General features: G+C 35.0%; 3 protein-coding genes across 9 annotated transcripts; 2 read left to right on the forward strand and 1 right to left on the reverse strand.

Moving 5' to 3' along the window:
• Positions 1–2,740: 2,740 nt before the first annotated feature.
• LOC100267884 (probable 2-oxoglutarate-dependent dioxygenase AOP1) lies at positions 2,741–5,135 on the forward strand. The gene is made up of 3 exons (XM_002284895.5): positions 2,741–3,324; positions 4,282–4,603; positions 4,692–5,135. The coding sequence occupies exons 1-3, from the start codon at positions 2,804–2,806 to the stop codon at positions 4,935–4,937; spliced, it is 1,089 nt and encodes a 362-aa protein (XP_002284931.2). The 5' UTR covers positions 2,741–2,803; the 3' UTR covers positions 4,938–5,135.
• A 1,336-nt stretch (positions 5,136–6,471) lies between these two features.
• Positions 6,472–19,341, forward strand: LOC100262733 (paramyosin-related protein-like). Of its 7 annotated transcripts, XR_009465478.1 has the most exons (12): positions 6,472–6,712; positions 7,192–7,277; positions 9,803–9,919; positions 10,165–10,278; positions 10,526–10,705; positions 11,233–11,312; positions 13,624–13,663; positions 13,794–13,901; positions 13,982–14,062; positions 15,076–15,198; positions 15,581–15,681; positions 17,570–19,341. XR_009465478.1 is itself a non-coding variant. In XM_002284898.5 (11 exons), exons 2-11 carry the CDS (start codon positions 7,254–7,256, stop codon positions 15,626–15,628), a joined length of 915 nt encoding a protein of 304 aa, XP_002284934.1. In that variant the 5' UTR covers positions 6,472–6,712; positions 7,192–7,253; the 3' UTR covers positions 15,629–15,847. The 7 variants fall into 7 exon arrangements, 6 of the variants coding, with proteins under 6 accessions (XP_002284934.1, XP_059592203.1, XP_019075172.1 ...); XM_002284898.5 differs by lacking the exon at positions 17,570–19,341 and having other exon boundaries at positions 15,581–15,847; XM_059736219.1 differs by lacking the exon at positions 17,570–19,341 and having other exon boundaries at positions 6,527–6,796; positions 7,181–7,277; positions 15,581–15,847.
• On the reverse strand, positions 18,609–20,277 carry LOC100267924 (gibberellin 3-beta-dioxygenase 1). Its single transcript, XM_002282375.4, has 2 exons — positions 19,576–20,277; positions 18,609–19,303 (listed from the first exon to the last, which is right to left on the reverse strand). The coding sequence occupies exons 1-2, from the start codon at positions 20,058–20,060 to the stop codon at positions 18,721–18,723; spliced, it is 1,068 nt and encodes a 355-aa protein (XP_002282411.1). The 5' UTR covers positions 20,061–20,277; the 3' UTR covers positions 18,609–18,720.
• Between the last annotated feature and the right edge of the window lie 1,649 nt (positions 20,278–21,926).

A 21,926-nucleotide genomic window follows, 5' to 3' on the forward strand; every position in this document is an offset into this window, starting at 1 on the left:
AAAGAGGTAATCATCAAATTTCATGTTCAGACACTAGACACATTTTCACCCTTGAATATGCATGGGGTCTCTAGAAAGGCATGTGATGCATTTGATTGATGGTAACTTTTCCAGGATTACCTTCCCCCAGGAGCCTTGATACAAACCCTACTAGATGAACAAGATGATCCTGGCCTCACAAAAGTTTGACTTGTTTTCCAAGGATTATTATTGATTTGGAAAGCTGGAAAAAAAAGGGGTCAACCTATGGTATTTGATCCTATGTGGACCCTTTATTTTGTTGGTGCCTATCTGGAGAAGGAATGGCAACCAATCAAAGACTTTTCTCGGGTCTGCTTGCAAAATACCTGGAAAAGTAGAGCAGTGTTTGTTGGACCACCTGAGGAATACCATACCCTAGGCATCACGGTCAAGAAAGACAGTGAAAAAGGGAATTAAAACTGTGGAATGTTTTCCTCTGACTTTCTTGACAACCAAACAGACCCATAACCTTCTACTTTCACCTTCTTAGTATAAGTCTGCAGCAATGCCTTGGGCTGACAAACCCCATACCCTCTATCATTGTCTTCTTAGTCATCAAATAGTAGGCTAGGGGATGGGCTAGTTTTTCCCCTCTCTTCCACGGCAGAATCATTGATCAAGTTGACCAACGCACAATTTTATTACCACACTCCTTACAAATTTCCATCAATCCTGTCTTAAACTTTGGATATCGATCTTTTCTAATGATACTTAAGATTATCATGTGCCATCATCATTCAATAAAGTTAGAAATGATAAAATCACATATCATACTATTATAGTTGTTAATTAAAATCAATTTTCTATGATATAGTGCTCGGGGCGGTGAATTAAAATATTAAGTCTTATTTGAGGTAACTTTTTTACTTTAATTTTAACTCAAAGATGAAAGGGAAGAAAAAGTATTAAGTCAATCTTAACTTGGGAATCAAAAAAGATCTTAAGTGGCATCGTGAGCAGCAAGTGTTGACAACACCCTGAAAAAATGGCACCATTCAAGTGGTGTGTAATCATACAAAATTTGGATGAGACACGACTATGTAATTCAAAATGAAAAGACAAATTCAACTTTGGACTTTGGATTAAAGAGAAAGCAAGACCCAAAAAAATAAAATCATTGTATCTTTTTTCTTGTCAACACTCGCGGAAATATTATAGTCCAATTTTGAATGTGGGTATATGGTGAGATGAATTTTGGAAATAATGCTTGGGATAAAATGGGCTTGGTTGGACCGACTATGCTAATCTAGGTGAATGAGAATGGCAGAGGGGAGTCGTCAAGTCACATTTATATGCCCTACATTGTACCATAAATCGATGGCCGACTTGTCAATTCAATTTGGAGGGATACTTTGGAGGATGTCCCCATCGGAATTAATTCCCAAACCATTGAACCTCATATTTATATTCATTTGTTATCCATTTTTGCAATCTTGGAAGACTTACGCTAATCACTCAAACCCACCCACCTACCAAACTAAGTACACATCAATTTTGGGGAGGTGGGGTTGTGGGTGATCTGGCTCTGTGCTGTTCCTGAGCACACAATTAGCTCAGAGTCAATCCCTACTTGACCAAACTTTTTCCCATCTTATTTCTTTCTAGACAGCCTTTAGCATCCATCATGTGCAGTGCCACATGAAACCATGCCCACATTTCATTTATTCACCTGCTCGTACTCCTTCCATTCCAGAGGAATAGGGGACAACCAATGTTCCCTATTCATAAATTTCATCATCTCCTCTCCATTTTTCTCTTACTCATGAGATCCCTCACACATCATATTTTGTTTGTTCTGCGAAAGGACAACTCATTTGATGTATTACAAAAATATTTATTCTTTATAAATACATGTGAACGTATTTTAAAGTTATCATAACGAATCTGTAAAGCTAAGTGATGATATGAAAATTTATGATTTTTATAATTAAGCAAGTTGTTTAATACGTGTAAACACATTTTAAAGTTATCGGGATTAACCCATACTCTTAAGGTGATGATATGGAAGTCAATTCTCAATTGGAATCTCAAGAAAGTGGATTACAACGGATCACAACAAAGACTAAGTACTTGCATAGGATAGAAGTTTCTATATTTATACGAAATCATTGAATTCATGAAATCAAGTGGGGTGAATGCTTGTGTTTATAAGTTGGGATATATAATTGACTAACATCCTTAAAATGATGGGTGTGGATGGGGCTTTGTTAATTTGATATTGACATATGAAGGTATGATGAGTCATTGTAACATACAAAAACCAAGGGTGCCAACCCATTGTGAATCATGGTCCGTGGCTGGCCTTTACTTGAAAGTCCCTGCAAGCATATACCTAAGAAAACAATGGAACTCATAATTGTTTTGGTACGTTTCAATTCAGAAATCTTCCAGAGAATATTGTTTCTTTTACATTTTTAGCAAATAGCATTAATTGTAAATGGGTTTGTAACTACTCCATCCCACATACATAAATGCCGACCATAATTGCAAGTTTTGGAGAGTTATTCTATATTATTATTATAATGGAATTCAATGCACCCCCATATTTATCACATTCACTCACCATGTGACACCAACATACTTAGGTGGCATCAAAATGGGGGCATGGGGGGCACCCACTAAGGTAAATATACTCATCCATTCAATGCACAGGGACCTAGATAGTCAAATTTTGATTCTCTAATTATGATTGTTTATATATCATTTAAGCTTGGATTGAGTGGAAAATTTTAATCTTCTCTCTCAATTAATGGTGCCCACCAAATCAGTAGCCATAATGTAAATGGTAAAACCCCAAAAGGGTTTTTGGATACTTTTTGTAGGGTACCCCTCCACCTATATATATAGAGCCACTTCTCTCTGTGTAAATGTGGGTGTGTCAGACAGAGAGAGAGAGAAGGAGAAAGCTAGAGAGAAAAGGATGGGTGAAGCTGATCATATTCAGGAAATTCCATTCCTTGAATTTCCAGGAGATGATTTAGATTTAGAGCAAGAGAGTGAGGAATGGAAGGGCTTGAGGAGCAAAGTGAGGGAGGCATGTGAGACATACGGCTGCTTTGGCCTAGTCTGTGATGCCATCCCTGCAAAGCTACGTCAAGAGATGTTCATGGTCATGAAAACATTGTTTGATCTGCCTGAAGAGACCAAGAAGAAGCACTCCAGCACTAAGCCTTACCACAGCTACCAGGGCAAGTGCCCAATTGTGCCTCTCCTTGAGAGCTTTGGCATCGATGACGCCCCCCAACCCCAGGCTGCTCAGGCCTTCACCAACCTCCTGTGGCCCGAGGGGAATCCGGCCTTCTGGTGAATCCCTGCTAAACTTCAACTTCCATGGCTTTTCTTCTTCTTTTTCAGATTTTAGAAGCTCTCCTGACTACTCATGCATCACTGCATTCATTCTGTAGTTTCTGCATTTTTTTATTAGGGTGTGTTTGGATGGTAACTTTTCTTTTCTATGCTACTGCTTTTGGGTGCATCTACAATTTCCTCATATGCAGCTAGGGTTCTGAGGATCACATGTGTTGATACATCAAAGTTTTCTGACTAATCCCACAAGAAATTTCACAGAAAGATCCACTTTTAAACTACCTAAATGACAATGAAGTAAAAACATTATTGAAGTTTCTTGTGTGAATTTGTGTGTGGGTATATTTCATAATGATTTAATAATTGTCCCTGGAGTTTGGTAAAGGCCTGGGATGATCATCATTAGTTCAGGAATATTATTTTCTGCAAACCCGATAAACACCCAAGAGTCACTGTCAATTTTGAGTATTAAATCCAGGGCCAATGGGAGTATTGTAAGTTGTAACATCCATAATTCTCATTATCTGGCCTACTACTACTGCTCAGCCCCAACAGTGAAATGAGTCCCAAATTTCAAAAACCGTATGGAGATGTTTGTGATTATGACTGCAACCAAACACCTCCACTACCTGTCAATGCCGCAATTAATAGGGCTTATCTTGAAACTGATTGAATTTAATACAGTGACAGCCTTAAAGTGACTGTTCCACCCCAAAATTCACATGCCCGTGCAGAATCAGCTGCAGAAAGGGATGAAATCATTTTGTTTTTGAGTGCAACTGTTTCATTAATTTCTATTCTTTCTCTTGATGACCAGAAAATATTTTCATCAGCAGTAACTATGTGTATATATATTCATAGCCTAATGGACTGAGAAATGAGAAAGATTCTCGGGAAAATGTTTTCCCGCATGAAAACTTAATTACTAAATCTTCTTCTTACATATTCTTCTAGTGGAGCCCTCATTTCCATGGCCACAAAGATGCTGGAACTGAACTTCATCGTCCTGAAACTGATCCTGGAGAGCCTTGGCATGGAGAAGTACTACAATTCCCAGAAAGAGAACAGTGCCAGCGTTTTCCGGTTGATGAAGTACACAGTCCCTCCGAGCAATGACTCGGCCATTGGCCTGGTTACACACACAGATAAGAACATCCTCACCATCTTATGTCAAAATGAAGTGCAAGGCCTGGAGGTTCTCTCCAAAGAAGGCAACTGGATTCGACTAAATTTCTGCAAGGATTCCTTCATAGTCATCATAGGTGACTTGTTGAAGGTGAGCTCTCTTTCCTAACTCATGAATTCATAATAGAAATCAATGGGGTCATGTGCTGATTACTGGAATATTACTTGGGGTAGTGTAGGCATGGACGAATGGGAGGCTTCATGCAGTGAGGCATAGGGTGGTGATGAACGGCGACAAAGATCGCTACTCTTGTGGGATGTTTGTGTTGCCGGGGGACACGGTAACCATTGAAGTGCCTGAAGAACTGGTCGACAATGATCATCCTCTTCGCTACCGGCCCTTCACTTATTCTGATTACATGTCCTTCTTCACTTCCAATATATGCGATGATGCCCTTGAGGTTTATGCTGGTGTTCGATCTTGATTTTTAAGAAGGTGTGTTAGGAGTTTGATCAGATAGAATCTGTCTGCAAAAATTGGTGAAGACAAATATGAGGCCAATCTCTCCTTTAGTCACTCAAGGAGAATAGAAAGCAAGCTACATATCTATGTACTTCAAATATCTATCTGTCCATCTATCTACATAGTATGCTGAGAAATTAAGAAAATGGTATATTGTTAATATGATCTCTACAGATATTGTCACTCGTATTGATATTGTCAGTCAAATGCATCCTCACCGCTTTAAAACGCGTCCAAAAGGTTTGTGGGATTTAAAAAATTTGCTTCATTTCGCTAATTTCCTACTTGATTTGATTTTTTGTGTAATTAATTTGTATTTTTTTTAATGTTTATTACTAGTGGTGAATTTGTAACTTTAAATATTTTAAATATTAATTAAAATAAATTGAATTGTAAAGTGAATTGATACTGAGAGCTTGTTTGGTAAATGTTTTCTAAATCAATTCTTAAAATTGGTTTTTTAGAATAGTTTTTGAAAATTGTTCTCTAATTTTTGTAGAATAAAAATATATTTGAAAACTAAAAATATTTTTAATCTATTTTTAATATTTTTAAAAATGTTTTAAAAATAAATTTTATATCAAGTGCATTATTTTTAATCATTCTATGTGTTTGTATAATTATTTTTTAAAATACTCAAAGTAAAAATAATAGAAAACAACTAAAAGATTTTTTATGAAAATATCTTATTTTCTATTCTAAAAAATAATTCCAAACATATTTTGTTCTCTCCTCATATCAGTGATGTAACATTAGTGAAATTGATAAAATGACTTTTATTGGATTTTTATTTGTTGCTTTTTCGTTAAAATCGCTTATTATAACTTTGATAGCTTTTTAGATTCCATTTGATAATGATTTTAGGAAATGTTTTTAAAGTTTTTAACACTTAAAAAAATTTATCATTAAAGTATTAAAAATATTTTCTAGAATTCAAAGATACTCTTACAAATATTCAAAAAGTGACTCTTAAAACACCAATTATTAAGTAATTGTGTAAGAATTCGTTTAATAGTAATTTTAGGAAGTGTTTTTAATTTAAAAAATATTTTTTGAAAACACTTTTAAAATTTTAAAAGAAACACTTTACTTTGAGTAAAACATGCATTAAGTAATTCTTTATATTTTTAACAATGAGAAAGAAATGCTTTTAACTTTCACCAAAATCAATCTAAATGACTATTTAACTTGATTTATCCCTTTTGCCAATAAATAAATAAATATAAGGAAAAAGAAAATCACTCAATTAGGCCCAAGATGACATATGATTATTCTATTGGTTGAACCTATCTTTGTAATTGGACTCCACCCTCCCAACCCCCATGTTTAATATGTACATTTTTTAAGATTTTGAATTAAAATTATATCACATAAAAATTTTTATTTAATGTTTTGGTAAATAATAAATTTATTTAATAATTTAATTAATGAGATTCATGTATTGAGAAAATTTGGGCCATGAATTGAAGTCGGGCCAGCCCAGACATTTCCAATTCAACGGCATTGAGGCCCATTCTGATATTAATCGGGCGAAAACCGGCTCCGCTAGACTATACAACCGAGTCGAAGTCCGACCTTCGGGTTCTATTGCCGGGTTCTCGATCGTTCTGAATCGGCCGGTTTCGTTCTCTTCCGCAGGTCCGATTTGTAGTTCTCCTGTAAACTAGCCCGGAAAAGCCATCGGACCTCAATCTGACGTCGTTTTGGAGGAACTAGTGATCCGAAGACAAAGTGCACGTAATGACCCTCTCTCTGAACTGAAATTTGCTTTGTTTTTTGCTCTCAATATCTGTAGAGATACCTTCAATTTGCTAACAAATGGTGAGTGGTATTTAATGTTTGAATTTGTGATCTGAATAATATTTTTTTTTGCATTTTCTCGAGAAAGAAATTGAATTTCAAAGGATCGTGTGGAACTGGGAAGAACACACGCCTTGAGCGAATAAATTAAAGCAAAACGCCTTTTCCTCCAACAATGTTCATGTATTGCTTTCCAAATTATGAATTACCCGGTGCCAAACAATTCCAAAATCAGGAATTTATTGTTAATGCTGTTTTGGGCTGGTAATTCGAGTTCAATATTTGTTATTTATATAGATTTTATAAGTAGGTTTCTTCTTATATTGCCATGAATTGGTTGTCACTTTAGAGGTAATCTCCTTGTCATATTGAACTGATGTTAGTTGGATTCAATTTCTGTTGGAGGTGCACTGAAGTTGGCCTGAAGAAGCTCTAAGATTGTTCGGTGTAAATTTCCAGATAGTGGCCTGTTGGCACAATGCAAGAAGCTAGGGAGGATGAGGTAATTGGCTTTTGTTAGAGATGAAAAACATTCAGTACTGCCATAACTACACTGTTAGTTTGTGCTTTGTTTGGTGTTTCTCACTGCTATATGTAATATTTTTGTAACTACAGGTTATGTTTGGTTTCTGGAGAGTACTAAGGAAAAAAAAAACCAAGGAAAATGATTTTCTTATATTTGATTTTACAGTGGACAATATGAAAGAAAATCAAATATAATTAAACTTAGTTAGAAACTTCTATTTTTTTAATTATTTAATCTTTGTGTAAAAGATATAAAATGAGTAAAATGAGTTTGAAGTAACATAAAAATAATTTATTGACTTTAAATTTTTTATTTTTATTTTCCTTAACTATGCCTTTCCTTCAACCTTTCCTCTCTCTTGTTTTTTCCCTTACATTTTCCCACAAGTTTTCCAGAAACCAAACATAGCCATATTGTTCTGGGATTTCATAATGACCTCAATTATCCATTGGATTAGGATCATGATAGGTATCTAATGAAGGAAACCAGACTGATACAAGATAGCTATGCCTAGAGGCTATCACTCTCCCACCAAACTCCCAGAACAGCCAGCTATCCTAACCAATTCCATATTTTCCTAGTTAAGCTATTCCAGCCTGTACCAAGACTGTTACACAGCCTATTCAAGGACTGTTACAACTAACTGCCATTTTGCAGTACACGTCTCTTCCCTTTTCTGGAATACACATAACATATAGGAGGCCTATCAGATCACTCTTAGGAGCTGAAGTCCCTGTCTCAATGAACAATCAATATAAACTTCCATTTGGAAGACCTCATGTTAGAATAGGAAAAAAATATATATATATTTCAGATTTTCCAATTCTGATGATGGTTGGGCAATCTACGAAAAGGTTGGAACAGGAAATGAGTATCTAAATTGTGATTTTTAAGATGATGGATTACGGAATCACATAGGAAATGCAATCACTAGTATCCAGCTAATTTGATGTAATTACCTACAGTTCTCTTTGATTTGAAAAGAAAGGAAAAAAGAAAAGAGCAAATTCATTAATGAGTTTAATATTAAGATCAAACACCATTGCATATATAATACATCCAACCATTCTTCAATCCTTTGTGAGAGTTTTATTTTTCCTTATTTCCCCTTGCAATCGATTGTGTATTTTATTTTTGCATTTTTATAATACTGAAACAATGAAAACAGAGACAAAGAAACCCAGGAGGAACAGGAAGGGAATACTGAAAACTCACCATCCTTACTTGGAGCTTACCACTCAACAGAATCCCCAAAGAGATATAGAGTTTAAAGAAAGAAATCTTTATCTTTTACAGCCAAAAGAACTCCTCAAAAGACAAGGGCTCATATGTTCTCAGACGGAACAACCTCCCAAGCATAGATTCCCAAATCACCTAACTCGTATTTTAAAAACCAAAATAAATGCTATCTCAAGGCCTTATTTGATGAAAAAGTAAATGACATCAGATAAGACTCATAGAAGGATTGAAAATTCATCAAGGAAATTAAAGGAATCGGGAAAAGAGAGGGATTCTGACTTTTGAGTTTTGAGCATCCACAGTCAAGCAGAACAACTTCTAGAAATTCTGTAATAAAATTCACTGGGAAACGCCAAATTAAGCTTCCTAAAATGATTTAGAATCTTAAGTTATAGAGTTTTCTAATGGTACTTATCTAGCCATATTAATACCAGTTTGTCCCAATAATACCTCAAATGTGGTTCCTCTCTCACTCAAAACTTAGAAAATTAATGTGAGGATTTGAAAGCCTCTTTGCTCAGGGCTCTGAACGATCATAGACTCCTGTGTCAGTTTTAGTAGCATTTATTAGGTTAATATTATTTTGTTGAAAGATATTTCAATGAACACTTTTGCACTGTCTTAATTCATGCAGATGGTTCAGGTGGTCATGGAGTTTAGTGTAACTTAAGAACCAACTATCCTGAATGTCATTGGGCTTTTTGCCTTGTTTTATGTACATTTTGGTTCACACCTAGGGCAAGAAAGTAAAAACTTAATTGATAGGCTTTGATCATCATCTGCAATTGTGAACAGTTCCAGCACTTTGTTGTAACTTGAGAACCAACTATCCTGGATGACATTGGGTTTTTAACCTTGGTTTTATGTACATTTTGGTTCACATCTAGGGCAAGAAAGTAAGAACTGATTGGCTTTGGTCCTTTTCTATGATTGTGGATGGTTCTGGCATTTTGCTTTGGAGTTTGTTGTAACTTGAGAACTGACTATCCTCAATGACATTGGGTTCGTTTTCCTTGGTTTTATGTACACTTTGGTTTGCACACATGGCAAGAAAGTAAGAAATGATTGGCTTTGGTCCATCTTTGTTATCCTGCATATCTGAAATATGCATACGTTTGATTTTGGGTTAAGAACAGACCTTAGTTGATTCTATTTTGGGTTGAGGTCAAAATCAAACCAAAACCTAGTTGTGACGTTATTGTATTACTGCTCTTTGTGTTGTTTCTTTAACAAGATGCTAGTATTAATGTTGGAAAGCATAGGTTGCTTGCAATGAACATTCCATTAAAGAGAAGGAGCATACACTTCATCAGCTTGAGGAGGAGTTGAATAATCTAGAAAATTTGGTAAAGCTATTGAATGCCAATCTAGATGAACAGGTTAGTGAAATTTATTGTGGATTCAGTATCCTATAGATTCATATGGCTGCTTTCTATTTTTAATTCTTCATTATTTTTTGAATTTAATTTCTTGGTTGAAATCATATTTTTTGGAGGAAAGATAGCACCCATCCTCCTCCCTTCTAGAATTCCCTATTTTTGTGGTAGTTGGATCCATTTAGTTGCTTTTGCTTCCATTACCACTTTTAAACTTTTCTCCTGTTTTTGCCTGCACTACCCTCCAGAATGAAAGAAAAGTCGAGGTTCTGAATGAAATGCAAGAGCTACAAGAGAGAATCAGTAAGGAGGGTGCTAATTCAAGTGTGCAGAGGTTGTTATCGCTTTTGAAATTATTGAAGGTGCATCATTTTCTTATTTGAGGTCATATTTGCAGCTTGTAATTTTTTTTGTGGACTATTGTTATCCTAGTATTTTGACTAATGTTATTGTCATATGATTTTAGTCTTGTCTGTCAATCTGATCTTTGAATCCGAATGCCATATGTTCAGCTAAAGCATGAGATTCTACTTGTGTCTTTTATTTGTTTGTTTGGTTTTTCAGTATACATTAAATCTGGGGGTTTCAAGCTTATTACTTTTTGTTCAGTCTCAGGAAAGGCAAGAATCTGATATCCAGTCCTGTCACGAAGCAAAACATTCCAAATTGAAAGCTGAGGTTGTTGATTTGGAGGAAAAAGTTGCAAGTGGAAATGGTAGTGAAAGTATCTCTAATGGGTTTGATAAGTTTTTACACAACTGCCTGGAGGAACTGAATGCAGCAAAGAGGGTACAATTTTATAATTTTATTGCTACCCTTGTAATACTCTTATATAGAATATCGAATCAGGTGCTCTTCTATAGCATTAGGATTGCATATTTTGTTTGGTTATCACACTTTCAGTTCAGTATTACAGTGTAAGAATGTCTGGCCTTTACATTTGCACATCTTTAGGTGGTGAGATAAAAAAAGAACACTATTGGGCAGTTTTTGATATAGCTATACTTATAATTTAGATGAAATATATCTGCTTAATGGGTGTTGAATGATTTCAATTACTGTAAAATACTTGCAGATTCTCCTAATACTTTCCCCCGTCTTTCTGTATCCTTTTGACTGAAAGGTTGTTTGCTTATCAAGTAAAAAGTTTTTTAAGGGCATGTCAATTTGAACTGAACAGCATCTTGATATCTTAGCACATCATATCCTTCCTCCAAGACTACAAGTTAAGTGTTTTTCTGCATCTTGAAGTAAAAGATGTGCCTAATTTCTTTGCCATTATTTATAAATGAAGATATTGAGTATTCTTGCTGTAGGAACTTGCGGGTAGACTAAGGGCAATACTATTGCTAAAGCGGCAGCTCGATGATGTACCATCACAAACGGAACTCATCCAGTATGTCACTTTTCTTAGCCATCCTTCCCACTTTCCTTCTGAACCTTTTACCATGCATGGACTTTATTTTTTCCACTATGTTAGCAATACCATAACCTTAAATGGAGTTTTATGAACTTATAACTGAATTAATTCTACTTATTAACAAACTGAAGCTCCCCCTCAAACTTGGAATTTAGAATATTGCAACTACTAGAGGTTTTTAGTTTTAAAAAGAGTAAACTAAGAAGGTGTTTAGTGAAACTTAGTACTTATTATTTAATTACTCAAGTTGACTTTAAGTTAAATTATTTTTAAGTTGTATATTTAACTGATTAATTGATTCTTACTTTTAAATATTAAGATTGTTTTGTTTGATGAAGTGAACTTATTTTTTTTTTCTTAAATTATCAAATTGGCATATTTGCTCTCATTAATTTTAAATAATATTTACCTTCGGTGATCTTAAGTAATAAATTTGTTTGTTGAACATTCATATCAAAAGTATCCTATACATATAAAATAATTACAAGATATTTACTATAAAAAATGAGTCGTGGATGTGGAGCTATCAATGTAAAAATAAAAATTTAAAAAAAAATAAAAAACTCTTGCTGGATGTGAGTAAATAGGGTAAAAGAGATTTGGGATTAAGAATAAATTAATTATTTTAACTTGATACTTTAAGTTATTTTTATCTTTAAGTTGTAATATTAAGTTATGTTATCAAACATTTTTAATCTATTTAATGACTTAAATTAATTTTATTAAATCATATTAAGTCATTAAGTTGATTTACTTGAGGAATTGAGCTCTTGTAATGAAATATCCTAAAATTTTGGTACACAAAAATTCAGCACTGAATTTGTGGCACCAAAAAAAAAACAAACAAACAAAAACTGCAGCAGATTACTGAAATGGTAAATTTCATCACTAGACCAATGAAATGAAGAATTTAGAACATTGATTTGATTGCTTGAAATCACATATAAAAAGTGTATATAATGTTTAGAAATGAATTAGCAAACTGCAGCTGAATTTGTCGGCCACATGTTCTGTGAAACAGAAATTTCAGTAATTATAGTAGAATGTTCCAAGTGTATACTCTGACAAATGCTGTTGCTACTCTCTCTATATGTTAAATATTGACCCTTGTTTTTCCAGATTCATTACACTTCCCTACATTGTGCAAAGGTATCTTATTCTCAATCAAATAAACATAATCTGATCTAAAAGTTGAAATTGCTAGTGAGAATGAAGTATTTGTCAGGTTTAATTGTTTTATCCCTTGTGGTTGAGTGAGCAGTTCATTTCTTTGCCTTACAATGTCAAAATAGATTCCATGAAAGAACAACAATATAGAATAGAATATCACATTCAAAAATTTCAGTTCTTACTTTTCACTAGACTACAGTATTAATACCAATGATCATATACCTTATTGGTGGAGTGAACTTCCTAATTACCTTTCAATATCTTAGGGTAGACTTGCGCTACTATAACGATCTGCTCCCAACCATGTAGATCTTGTTCACTCTAAAATTAAAGGAACCCTTATAATTTTAAAACACGCCTACACAATTTAGAGGAGTTCAACATATATAGTGTAAGGAATTTTTTCCCCTATCCAATGTGGGATATTACAATCAACCTCCCTTTCCCCCTATGCAAACACAACATTCCCGTTGTGTCCTACAAGATTGAGGGGCCAAACATACTTCCTTATTTGGGTCAAGGATCGATTCTGATACCATTTGTAACAATCTACTCCTAATCATGTAGATATTGTTTGCTTTGAGCCCAAAGGGCCCTTACAGCTTTAAAACACATCTATACAATTAAGAAGAGTTTATACATATAACGTTAGAAACTTTTTCCCTTATCTGATGTAGGATATCACAATAACTCCTACATCGGGGTTGGGAATCAATTTTGATACCATTTGTAACAACCCACTCTTAATCATGTAGATATTGTTCGTTTTGAACTCAAAGAGGCCTTCACAACATTAAAACTTCTCTACACAATTAAGAAAGTTCATGCATGTATAGCGCCAAGAACTTTTTCCCCTATTTGATGTGGGATATCACAATTGTTGTATCTTGTGCTTAGCTTGTTTACTTTCTTTATCATGTGAGACACCATAATTTCATATGGCAGACAAATGTTTGGCTTTAAAAAGGTCTCCAGACTTCTATTTATTCATGTTATAATACATTTTGATTCAGAAACCCAGGAACTGGATCTCTTATCTGTTTGCTTCATAAACCTATAATTTTTTTTTTCAGATGCTTCATAAATCTAAATTAAATTCTCAATTAACCCTCTGCAGGTATGAACGGCGGTTTTCAGAACTCTATGTTCATATCCAGGTATGGAAGTGCTTTATGCCGTTAGTGGCCTTTATTTGTTCATACTTTTTGCTAACCCTGCTTCTTTATATGAATTAACCTCATATTACCTGTAACTATGACCAAACTGTGTATCTGCTCTCTGCAACAGGAAAAGCTTCAACAAACTCGTAAATTCTATGCTACTTATAATGCTCTTGTAGAGATAAAAGAATTGATGTTAAAGGAAACATCCTTATTAAACTCAATAAATTCACAGGTGGGCATGTTCTGACTGCTATTGCTGATATTACTAATCTTTCTCATCATCTTTCTCATTTTACATGTAAACTTTTATAGTTTCAAGATGCTATTACTAGCACTGCTGGTCGCCTGAAGCTTATTAATTCCATGGAAGGAATTGTTAAGGGAGCTCAACAGGTAATTGTCAAATTTTCATAATTATTAAAAAATGTCATACAATCATCCTTTTGCTTTCTGTTCAAGATGCAAAGGAAAAAAACCACTCAGGCCTTGAAAATCTGGCAATTGTCATAAAGGAGAATTTTGCAAATTGACAATTGCAATATTTGCTAATGGTTGCGTGTGGTGCTGGCTCATTTTTTAACTTTCCCAAGCTTTATCTTCTATCAACATTTTCTATTTCCTGTGAATTTGTTGATTTTGATCTTGCTTCTTGTTGTATCACTTAAGAGGATCAAATATTTGTAACCACATGGTTCTACCTACATTGCACATGTAAGGGCAATTCAGGGATGAGATGTTGAAAAAAGAAAATTCTCAACAGAGAAGAGTATTGTTAGTTGGGGCCCAAGTTCAGGGCCCAAGTCCCAGATGATTGCAACAATAGAAAGTAAAATGCAGAAATAGTGACAAAACAATTGATTGGATGATAGAAACCTTATGCGATTTCAACTTTCTTGTGAAGCACTCATCACTAATCATCCTATTTCATGCTTTTTGGCCCAAATGAGCTCTTAGTACACATTAAGTGGTGGGCTCCAACTCTTTGCATTTGTGACATAAGTTAACAAAAATTTGACTGAAGGTGTCAAAAAGCTAGTGAATTTGCAAGGCTGGACAATCAACTTGTTTAGCGCCTTGACTGTCGCCTGGTGACCCTATTTACCAATCATCGTTAATCAGGCCTTGTCCTCTATCATTAGCAAGCCAGATTAGTATAATTCCTAGGAAAGCCTTCCATTGTTCTTATTTCTCTTTTAACCAAACAAAAAAAAAGGAAAAAAAAAATTATAATTTTAGCTGGACCCAAATAGTTGGGAGAAGGCCGAGTTTTTAGTTCTAGAATTGTGATGTGTTATATTTCATTTCAAAGTATTGTAGAGTTCTTGGGTCTTCCTTTAACTTGTTGCTTTGTTTGTTTATGATGTATAAATTTTTTGAGAGTGTTTATGGCTGCATCCATTTCACAGAAACTGGAAAAGGTGCAACTTGGGCTTCAAGCAGAGCAGAAGGTATGTGATGCTCTCAAGGAGAGGCATTCTGCAGCAATTGCAGAGCAAAGGCGCTGCTATTCTCTTTTGAAAGCTTTCCAGGTAAGTACATAACAATGATGTTACGACTAATTTGTGTCGCTAACAGCAACATAAAATAGCAAAAAGGAAAAACAGAACACCTATATTTTACTTCATCCTTCATCTTCCCATGGGGATTGCAAGGGTGGTGGCACTGAGTTAAGAGAAGTTAAACCTGATTCTCACACGATACAAGTTATTACCCCCGTTTTTGGACTGTTGAAATGATCCAATACCTAGTCTTCTGGCTGATATGGATACTGCATTAGGTCCAGTGCAGAAAGTTATGACAATGGCCAATTTATCATTGTCATCATCACCGTTATTCTATCCTGTTGCTTGTTGCAGGTTTTTTGGTTGGCTTGTCACTGAAATTCCCTAATTGGTTTCTTCAATTTTCCAGGAGGAATGCACAAAGAACGAGAGACTTCAGAGGCAAACTTCCATGTAGAAACACACTCCCTCGAATGTGAAGTTGTGTTGAAGCGCCATTGACATTCACAGGTGGTGTTTGTTTTTTTGGTTTTCTGCTGAAAGCAATTTGTTTTCAGAATTTAAGTTGTTTGTTTTTCTACTTTTTCATGACTTATTATAAATTTTTTATTAAATAGAAAAAGTCAAAATATGTAACTTTTTTTAAATAAAAAAATAACATATTAATTTTTCTTTACTTTTTAATGCTTAATAGAAATAAAATACTATAAAAACAAACAACCTAATATTTAATACTATTAAGTATTAAAGTTCTATTTAGAATTAAGTAAAAAACCAAACACCACCTTAAACTGAACCCACCATTCACTTGCAGTTTTAATCTTAAATTGCACGCCGGGTGAGTCCACCTATTGTCCTGAAGTTGTAAGTTGTAACACTCGGTTACATTAGTCTACCACCATCCCCACTCTGCCTTTTTTATCTTGATTCTGTGGTTTTGAATTAAAGGCACATTACTTTCCAGTTATTCCAAGTTTTGTATCCATATGCAGAAAATTTGTCCAAGTTGGAACGATGTAGGAAGTTTCATAGTAATTATCTTCGCTGCTGAATTGATCCAAATGGTGGAATTTAAGTTTTGTAGAATTCTGGATCACTGATTACCATTTTCAAATCCACAAGTTTCAAACAGACGTGTTGGCATGGGAATAGAAATGAAAACGGACGTCAATCCAAATGAAATGTAGCGTTTAGGAGAAAGGAAAAAGTGAGAAAAGAACTTAGAAAATGATGTGTCGGGCAAATTCAAAGCAATAACCAGAGCTCATTCATTACTATTCTTTATGGTCATAACTCATGGTCAATAATTAACACTACTTGCTCCAAACACATGGGATTTCTTACATCGAATTAGTTAGGACTACTAACAACTTGATGGCCTGACTCAGCAACTTGACTAGCTGAACTGCCTAGGAAACTTCATGCACTTTTGATTTGAGACTCTGCTTAATTCTTTAACAAATCCTAGTTCCATGTCCAATAGAGAATAGAAAAATTAAAATTCTTTTTGTAGTGGATTTTGATTTATACAAGAATATTTTTTTTATTATATTTTTTAATTATAATTTAAACATAATAATGAATGAAAAACTTTAAAATTCTTTTTAATCGGACATTGAATGTGTTATTTGTTAACCTAATCACACCACCGGCATGAATAAAGAAACAAGATATTTTAATGTGGTTCAATGATTAATATGATTCTTCCGATTATAGAGCATACCAATACTCAAGGGTCCAATAGTCTAGCTCTTGATCACCTCTTAAGTGCAATTGCATTCTGATCATTCTCTCTCTAAAAGTAAAATCCTAAATCATAAGATGATAAAAATATAATAAAAATAAACTCGGCATTCAATAAATAAATAATATCTAGAGTCGCGGATTCCTTATCTATATAAGACTAATTTAGACTTCACAATCCCCGATACTATTCCCTTAAAGAAAAAATTGATGAATTCCTATTGTCAGTACAAGTCTGAAGAATTTTGGCTTGGTTATTTTCTTGCATTCGAGATGTATAAGAATAATTTGACACGATGACTTGACCTCATCTTTTGTCTTCTTATTTGGAGCAAGATTTTGCTTGATACATATAGGGAACAGACTAAAAATGATTTAGTTTGTCTTCTTCTTGAATGCCCAAATGGCCGTCCTTCACAATTTCTCTTTTCTTTTCATCATAACCAAACAAAGAAAGCCCACTGACATTTTGTTTGAATCTGCAAAAACATATGCTTACACTGTCCCACACCCAATTCTTATCTATACATATTAATCTTAGAGTTACTAGCACTTGATCTTGGTTTATTCGCACCCTATGGTCTACTCGCCTAGCTTTGTTTCGACGAATTCAAAATTAGCTGGATTTATTAAAATAGTCCATTTGTGGGTTCAGGTTAGTCAAGGGATGATGATGACTTGGATGATACGACAAAGTTGGAAAAAAAAGTTGAAATTCCCCGTGCCACCAAACCTCTTATACTTTTCCTGGTTCGTGGGCTAAGATTAAGATAAAATATCTTCTCTAATTTTTGTTTTATTGTAATTTTTTTTTGTCAACGGATTTGATTTCAGCTATGTTTAATTATCGAAAAATTTATAAAATGTCTATTTTGTTTTATTATGGATGGAAAAGTTGATGGCATTTAATTTTACTTTTTTTCTTTTCATGATTTTAAAGTTTCCCGATAATCAAACATAGTATTCAATCAATTCATGTCCTTAGCAAGCAATGTTCATACTTATCAATGGGGGGTAACGTGGTTGATGAAGGACGATGCACATGTAATGTAGCTCTTTTACAAAGACAGGATTTGGTGGGTTTGGGTGTTTGGGAGGAAAGAATCTTGGTCACGGCACATGGACAAAGTTTCATCCCTATAATTATCAGAAAATATGATAAAAAAAGATGGGTTTTTGGATAACAAACATCCAAAAAGGGAAGAAAACACCTCCATTTATCACATGTTCTGCATCAAATCTGTGAGAATCAACAACATGATTCAGCAGAGGAAGTAGAAGTAAGAAATATCTTTGTTTTTTTTGGGGGAAACTTTTTCCTATAGTGAAAATATGATGGTCCTTTATTCTGAGGGAGATGTCGAAGACTGAAATGTAGGACGAAATGCATTGGCGGTGATGTGAGGAGGGGTTGCGTTTGGACTTATTGTGAGGTAATTGCAGGCAAGTACGCAACCATGGATTCCATCCATGTGAAATAAGCTGACAATTTTTCAGAAAGAAAGATGGATGATTGGAGAATCCCTGGGGACCCCCCATCTTTCATATGTTTCGTCCATTACTGCTGTTTTCTAAATCTAAACCACTGTTTTGATCAGGTTCTGAGCTAGATATCCTTCCTCCATTTCCCCTTCCTTTAACCCCCCTCTTTTCTTTTCTTTAACTCGAGTCCCACAGTAGCATCTCCAAGGAAGAAAAGAAAAATATTAATTTCATGTGATTTTATTGATTTTTTTTTTTTTTCAAATCTCCACCTCCACCCCCTCCTTTTACATCATCATCATCTTCTTCTTCTTCTTCCTCTACTCATAATCTTAACAAAGAGAGTGCCTTCTCCTTGTGCTTTTCCTTTAAATCAACGTACTCCTTAACAGACACTGATCTATAACGAGGAGCCACTACTTGCTGGCCGGAACTCACAAGATTACAGAGAGGTGAAATCAGGGAATCAGCTGGAGGGCCATAGAAGTATGCGAGGGATATCCGATGCTCCGCCTGGTTCACCACTGCGCGGTGAAGAACACTGGGGTACCGACCATTAGAGAGAATATGGAGGAGATCTCCAACATTGACTACAAGTGCACCTTCAAGAGGAAACACTGTTATCCACCCAACTCCATCTCTCAAGATTTGGAGGCCGCTTGTGTGGCTTTGGTGGACGATAGTGAATAGCAATGAGTCTGTATGTGGGGCTAGCCCCATGGCTCGGTTAGGGTCCGGGCATGGAGGATATGAATTCAGCTGCAGTGCAGTATTGCAGGCCTCGCGGCCACGCTGAATTGTAGTCGACCGGTACTCTTCCTTGGAGATGTCCAATGATTCTAGAAATATATGTAAGAGACTCTCTGCAAGTTCCTTCATCTTCTTCTGATAATCTTCCATGACATCGCTGTTGGAAAAACAAGAATGAAACTATAATTAATTGAAGATTTGTACTTAATTCAACTAGAACTTTCTCGCGTGAGCTTCAAATTTTCAGCTCAATGACCTCGAATACTTTTATGAAATATTTAGTAATTAATTCCTAATTAATCAAATATTCATAAATATTAATCTAGGTAAGAGACTAAGAGCTAGTTAGCTTGCAAATGAATGATCAGTTGGATTAGGTTAATTTCTTTGTATACACATAGATACGTGCATGGAAGTGCATGGAATTACCAAAACCCTTTGTAGTCATCAGGCCAAAGCTTTCTAGCATGATCAACTGCAGACCCCATGATCGTGAAGCCTTCATGCCACATGAACTTGGGATAGAACGGTGATATCCGAGCTTGGCCGTAGCCGGTGCCTCCACTGGGGAGGCGTAAGGCCTTCATCTTCTCATGAGCAGGGAGAGCGAAGAGCCGTCGAGTCTGAGACTCAACATCATCGGTAAGTATAGATGGGAGGCCATGGCTAGTAAGTTGAAAGGCTCCCCATTTCTCACATGCATGGCCAACAAGCTGAGCAGCATTGGGGTCCATAAGGTCGATGATGGGTATGGAGAACTTTTCGCCAGGGTAAGTGGTCCCAAATGGGAAACCATCAAAAGCAGGCCACACGTGAGATTCAGGTAGAGAATGAACGGAGGTGAAGTCCAGGGGGATGATATGGTTGAGGGGGAGAGGGTTGTCCCTAAAGACTTGGGAAAGAGTAGAAGCCATAGTGGGAGGAAGAAAAGGGGTTGGGTTTGCTAAAGATTTTGTGTGCCAATGAAAAACATTGATGCTGTGGCTTGGGAAGAAATTAATAGAGGGGCTTATTATTGATATGTTAAAGAAGAAGGGTGTGGGGTTGGGGGTGGTTTCGGTTGGCACTTGGAACAAGCGATGTTTGGTAGTGATTTTTGGAGTGGAGAAGGAGACAGAGGAAGAAACAAAGACCACACACACAAATCAAGTGTTGTGAGGCATCTTAGAATTAATAAAAGAGTTCTCATGTCTCATGCCTTGTTTTTTTCTGCTTTTGTGGACAAATAGACATGCTTTGTCCTCAAGTGATGATCAAAAATTAAATATGGAAAAAGGAAGCCACCTCCATCCACCTGCTGGGACATAGGCTGTTTCATACTTTCGACTTCCAAGTGCAACATCTGGATCAAGAAGAATGGAAACTTTTGTCCAGTTTGATAATTATTTTCCAAAATAGTACTTTCTATGTTCTCTAGAATTAAAAAAAAAAACAGAAAAACAAACACATTTAATAACCCAAAAACATAAAACATGGTGTTTTTAGAAACAATTTTTTTATTTCCTATAATAAAAAATTATATATATATAAACAGAAAGCCTAGTATTTTCAAAGAATATTTTTTAGTTCTTTGCAATTGTTTTTACTTATTTTTTTAGGCTTTTTTTTTTAAATAATTATATAAATACGAAGAATGATGAAAATAAAACACTGCATATAATAGTTATTTTTAAAATATAGAAAACATTTTAAAAGTATTTTAGGTTTCCAAACAAAAATTTATTTTATAAAACATTAGAAAAAGATTTTCAATAATCATCCTCAAAAATTATTTTTCATAACTGTTTTCGAAAAGAGTTATCAAATAGAGTCTTAGTGATATTTCTTTGAGACATTAACATATATATCATCCAATAACATCAATTTAATTTTGAATTGACAGAAAAATACTTAACTTAAAAGGTAAATTGCAATATCAACTTCCACTTAGAATTGACTTCCTTAGGTTCAAATCCTCTATAATACTCCCAAGCTTTTGTTAGTTAATAACTAATCTCCATCACCACAAAGAAAAGGACTCATCCAATGGATTTACATCTCTTATCAATGGAACTTTTTTATATAATGAGTGAGTGATAGGCTCCAATTGTTGTTAGGCATGCAACAATGTTATTTCCCATCAAAAAAAATGATCTTGGAATGAGTATGTAACATCGAAGATGATTAATCATCTGTATAAACCTCGACATTAGTAGGGTCCCGAGATGGATATGTTGTGTGGGATGGATTAAGCTCTTGGTTAATTAAGCCCCAACATGAATATGACTAGTGTGACATTGAACCATACAGGCAGTTCATACTTCATATCATCCCCACATAATGTTTTGATCAAATAGTTTCCTTCTCGGCAATGACACATTGGTTGGTCCACATAAAGTACTTGAAACGGGTGAGTTTAGCTGGATGACTAAAATTTTATGCTGCCTCTTCCTACCAATTACCAACTCTTGACCGGTGGCCCTAAAAATCATTTCCACATGTACAAACAATATCAGGACTTGCAAGGGAGTGGAGGGCATGGAAAGTGGGAAATTTTTGGTGAGACCCAAGTTGTGGCCAATCTCATTACCTGTGTTTCAATTTGACTTTTAATTTTTTGGAGGTTTGCAAGGGTCCAAAAAATACATTAATAGGGTGGCCGTATTTTCCATATCCTGAGGTCAAGTTGTGGTAAATCACTAAATTGCTCTTAAGAATAGTCAAAGGCAAAGACATTTCTGGAATCTGGGTGGTATCTTTCTGAGTATATTGTTGCAAGGAGAAGAGAAAAGAGGGCCAAA

The sequence above is a fragment of the Vitis vinifera genome, chromosome 4 (genome assembly GCF_030704535.1).
Source record: "Vitis vinifera cultivar Pinot Noir 40024 chromosome 4, ASM3070453v1".
In the NCBI taxonomy this organism is placed as follows: domain Eukaryota; kingdom Viridiplantae; phylum Streptophyta; class Magnoliopsida; order Vitales; family Vitaceae; genus Vitis; species Vitis vinifera.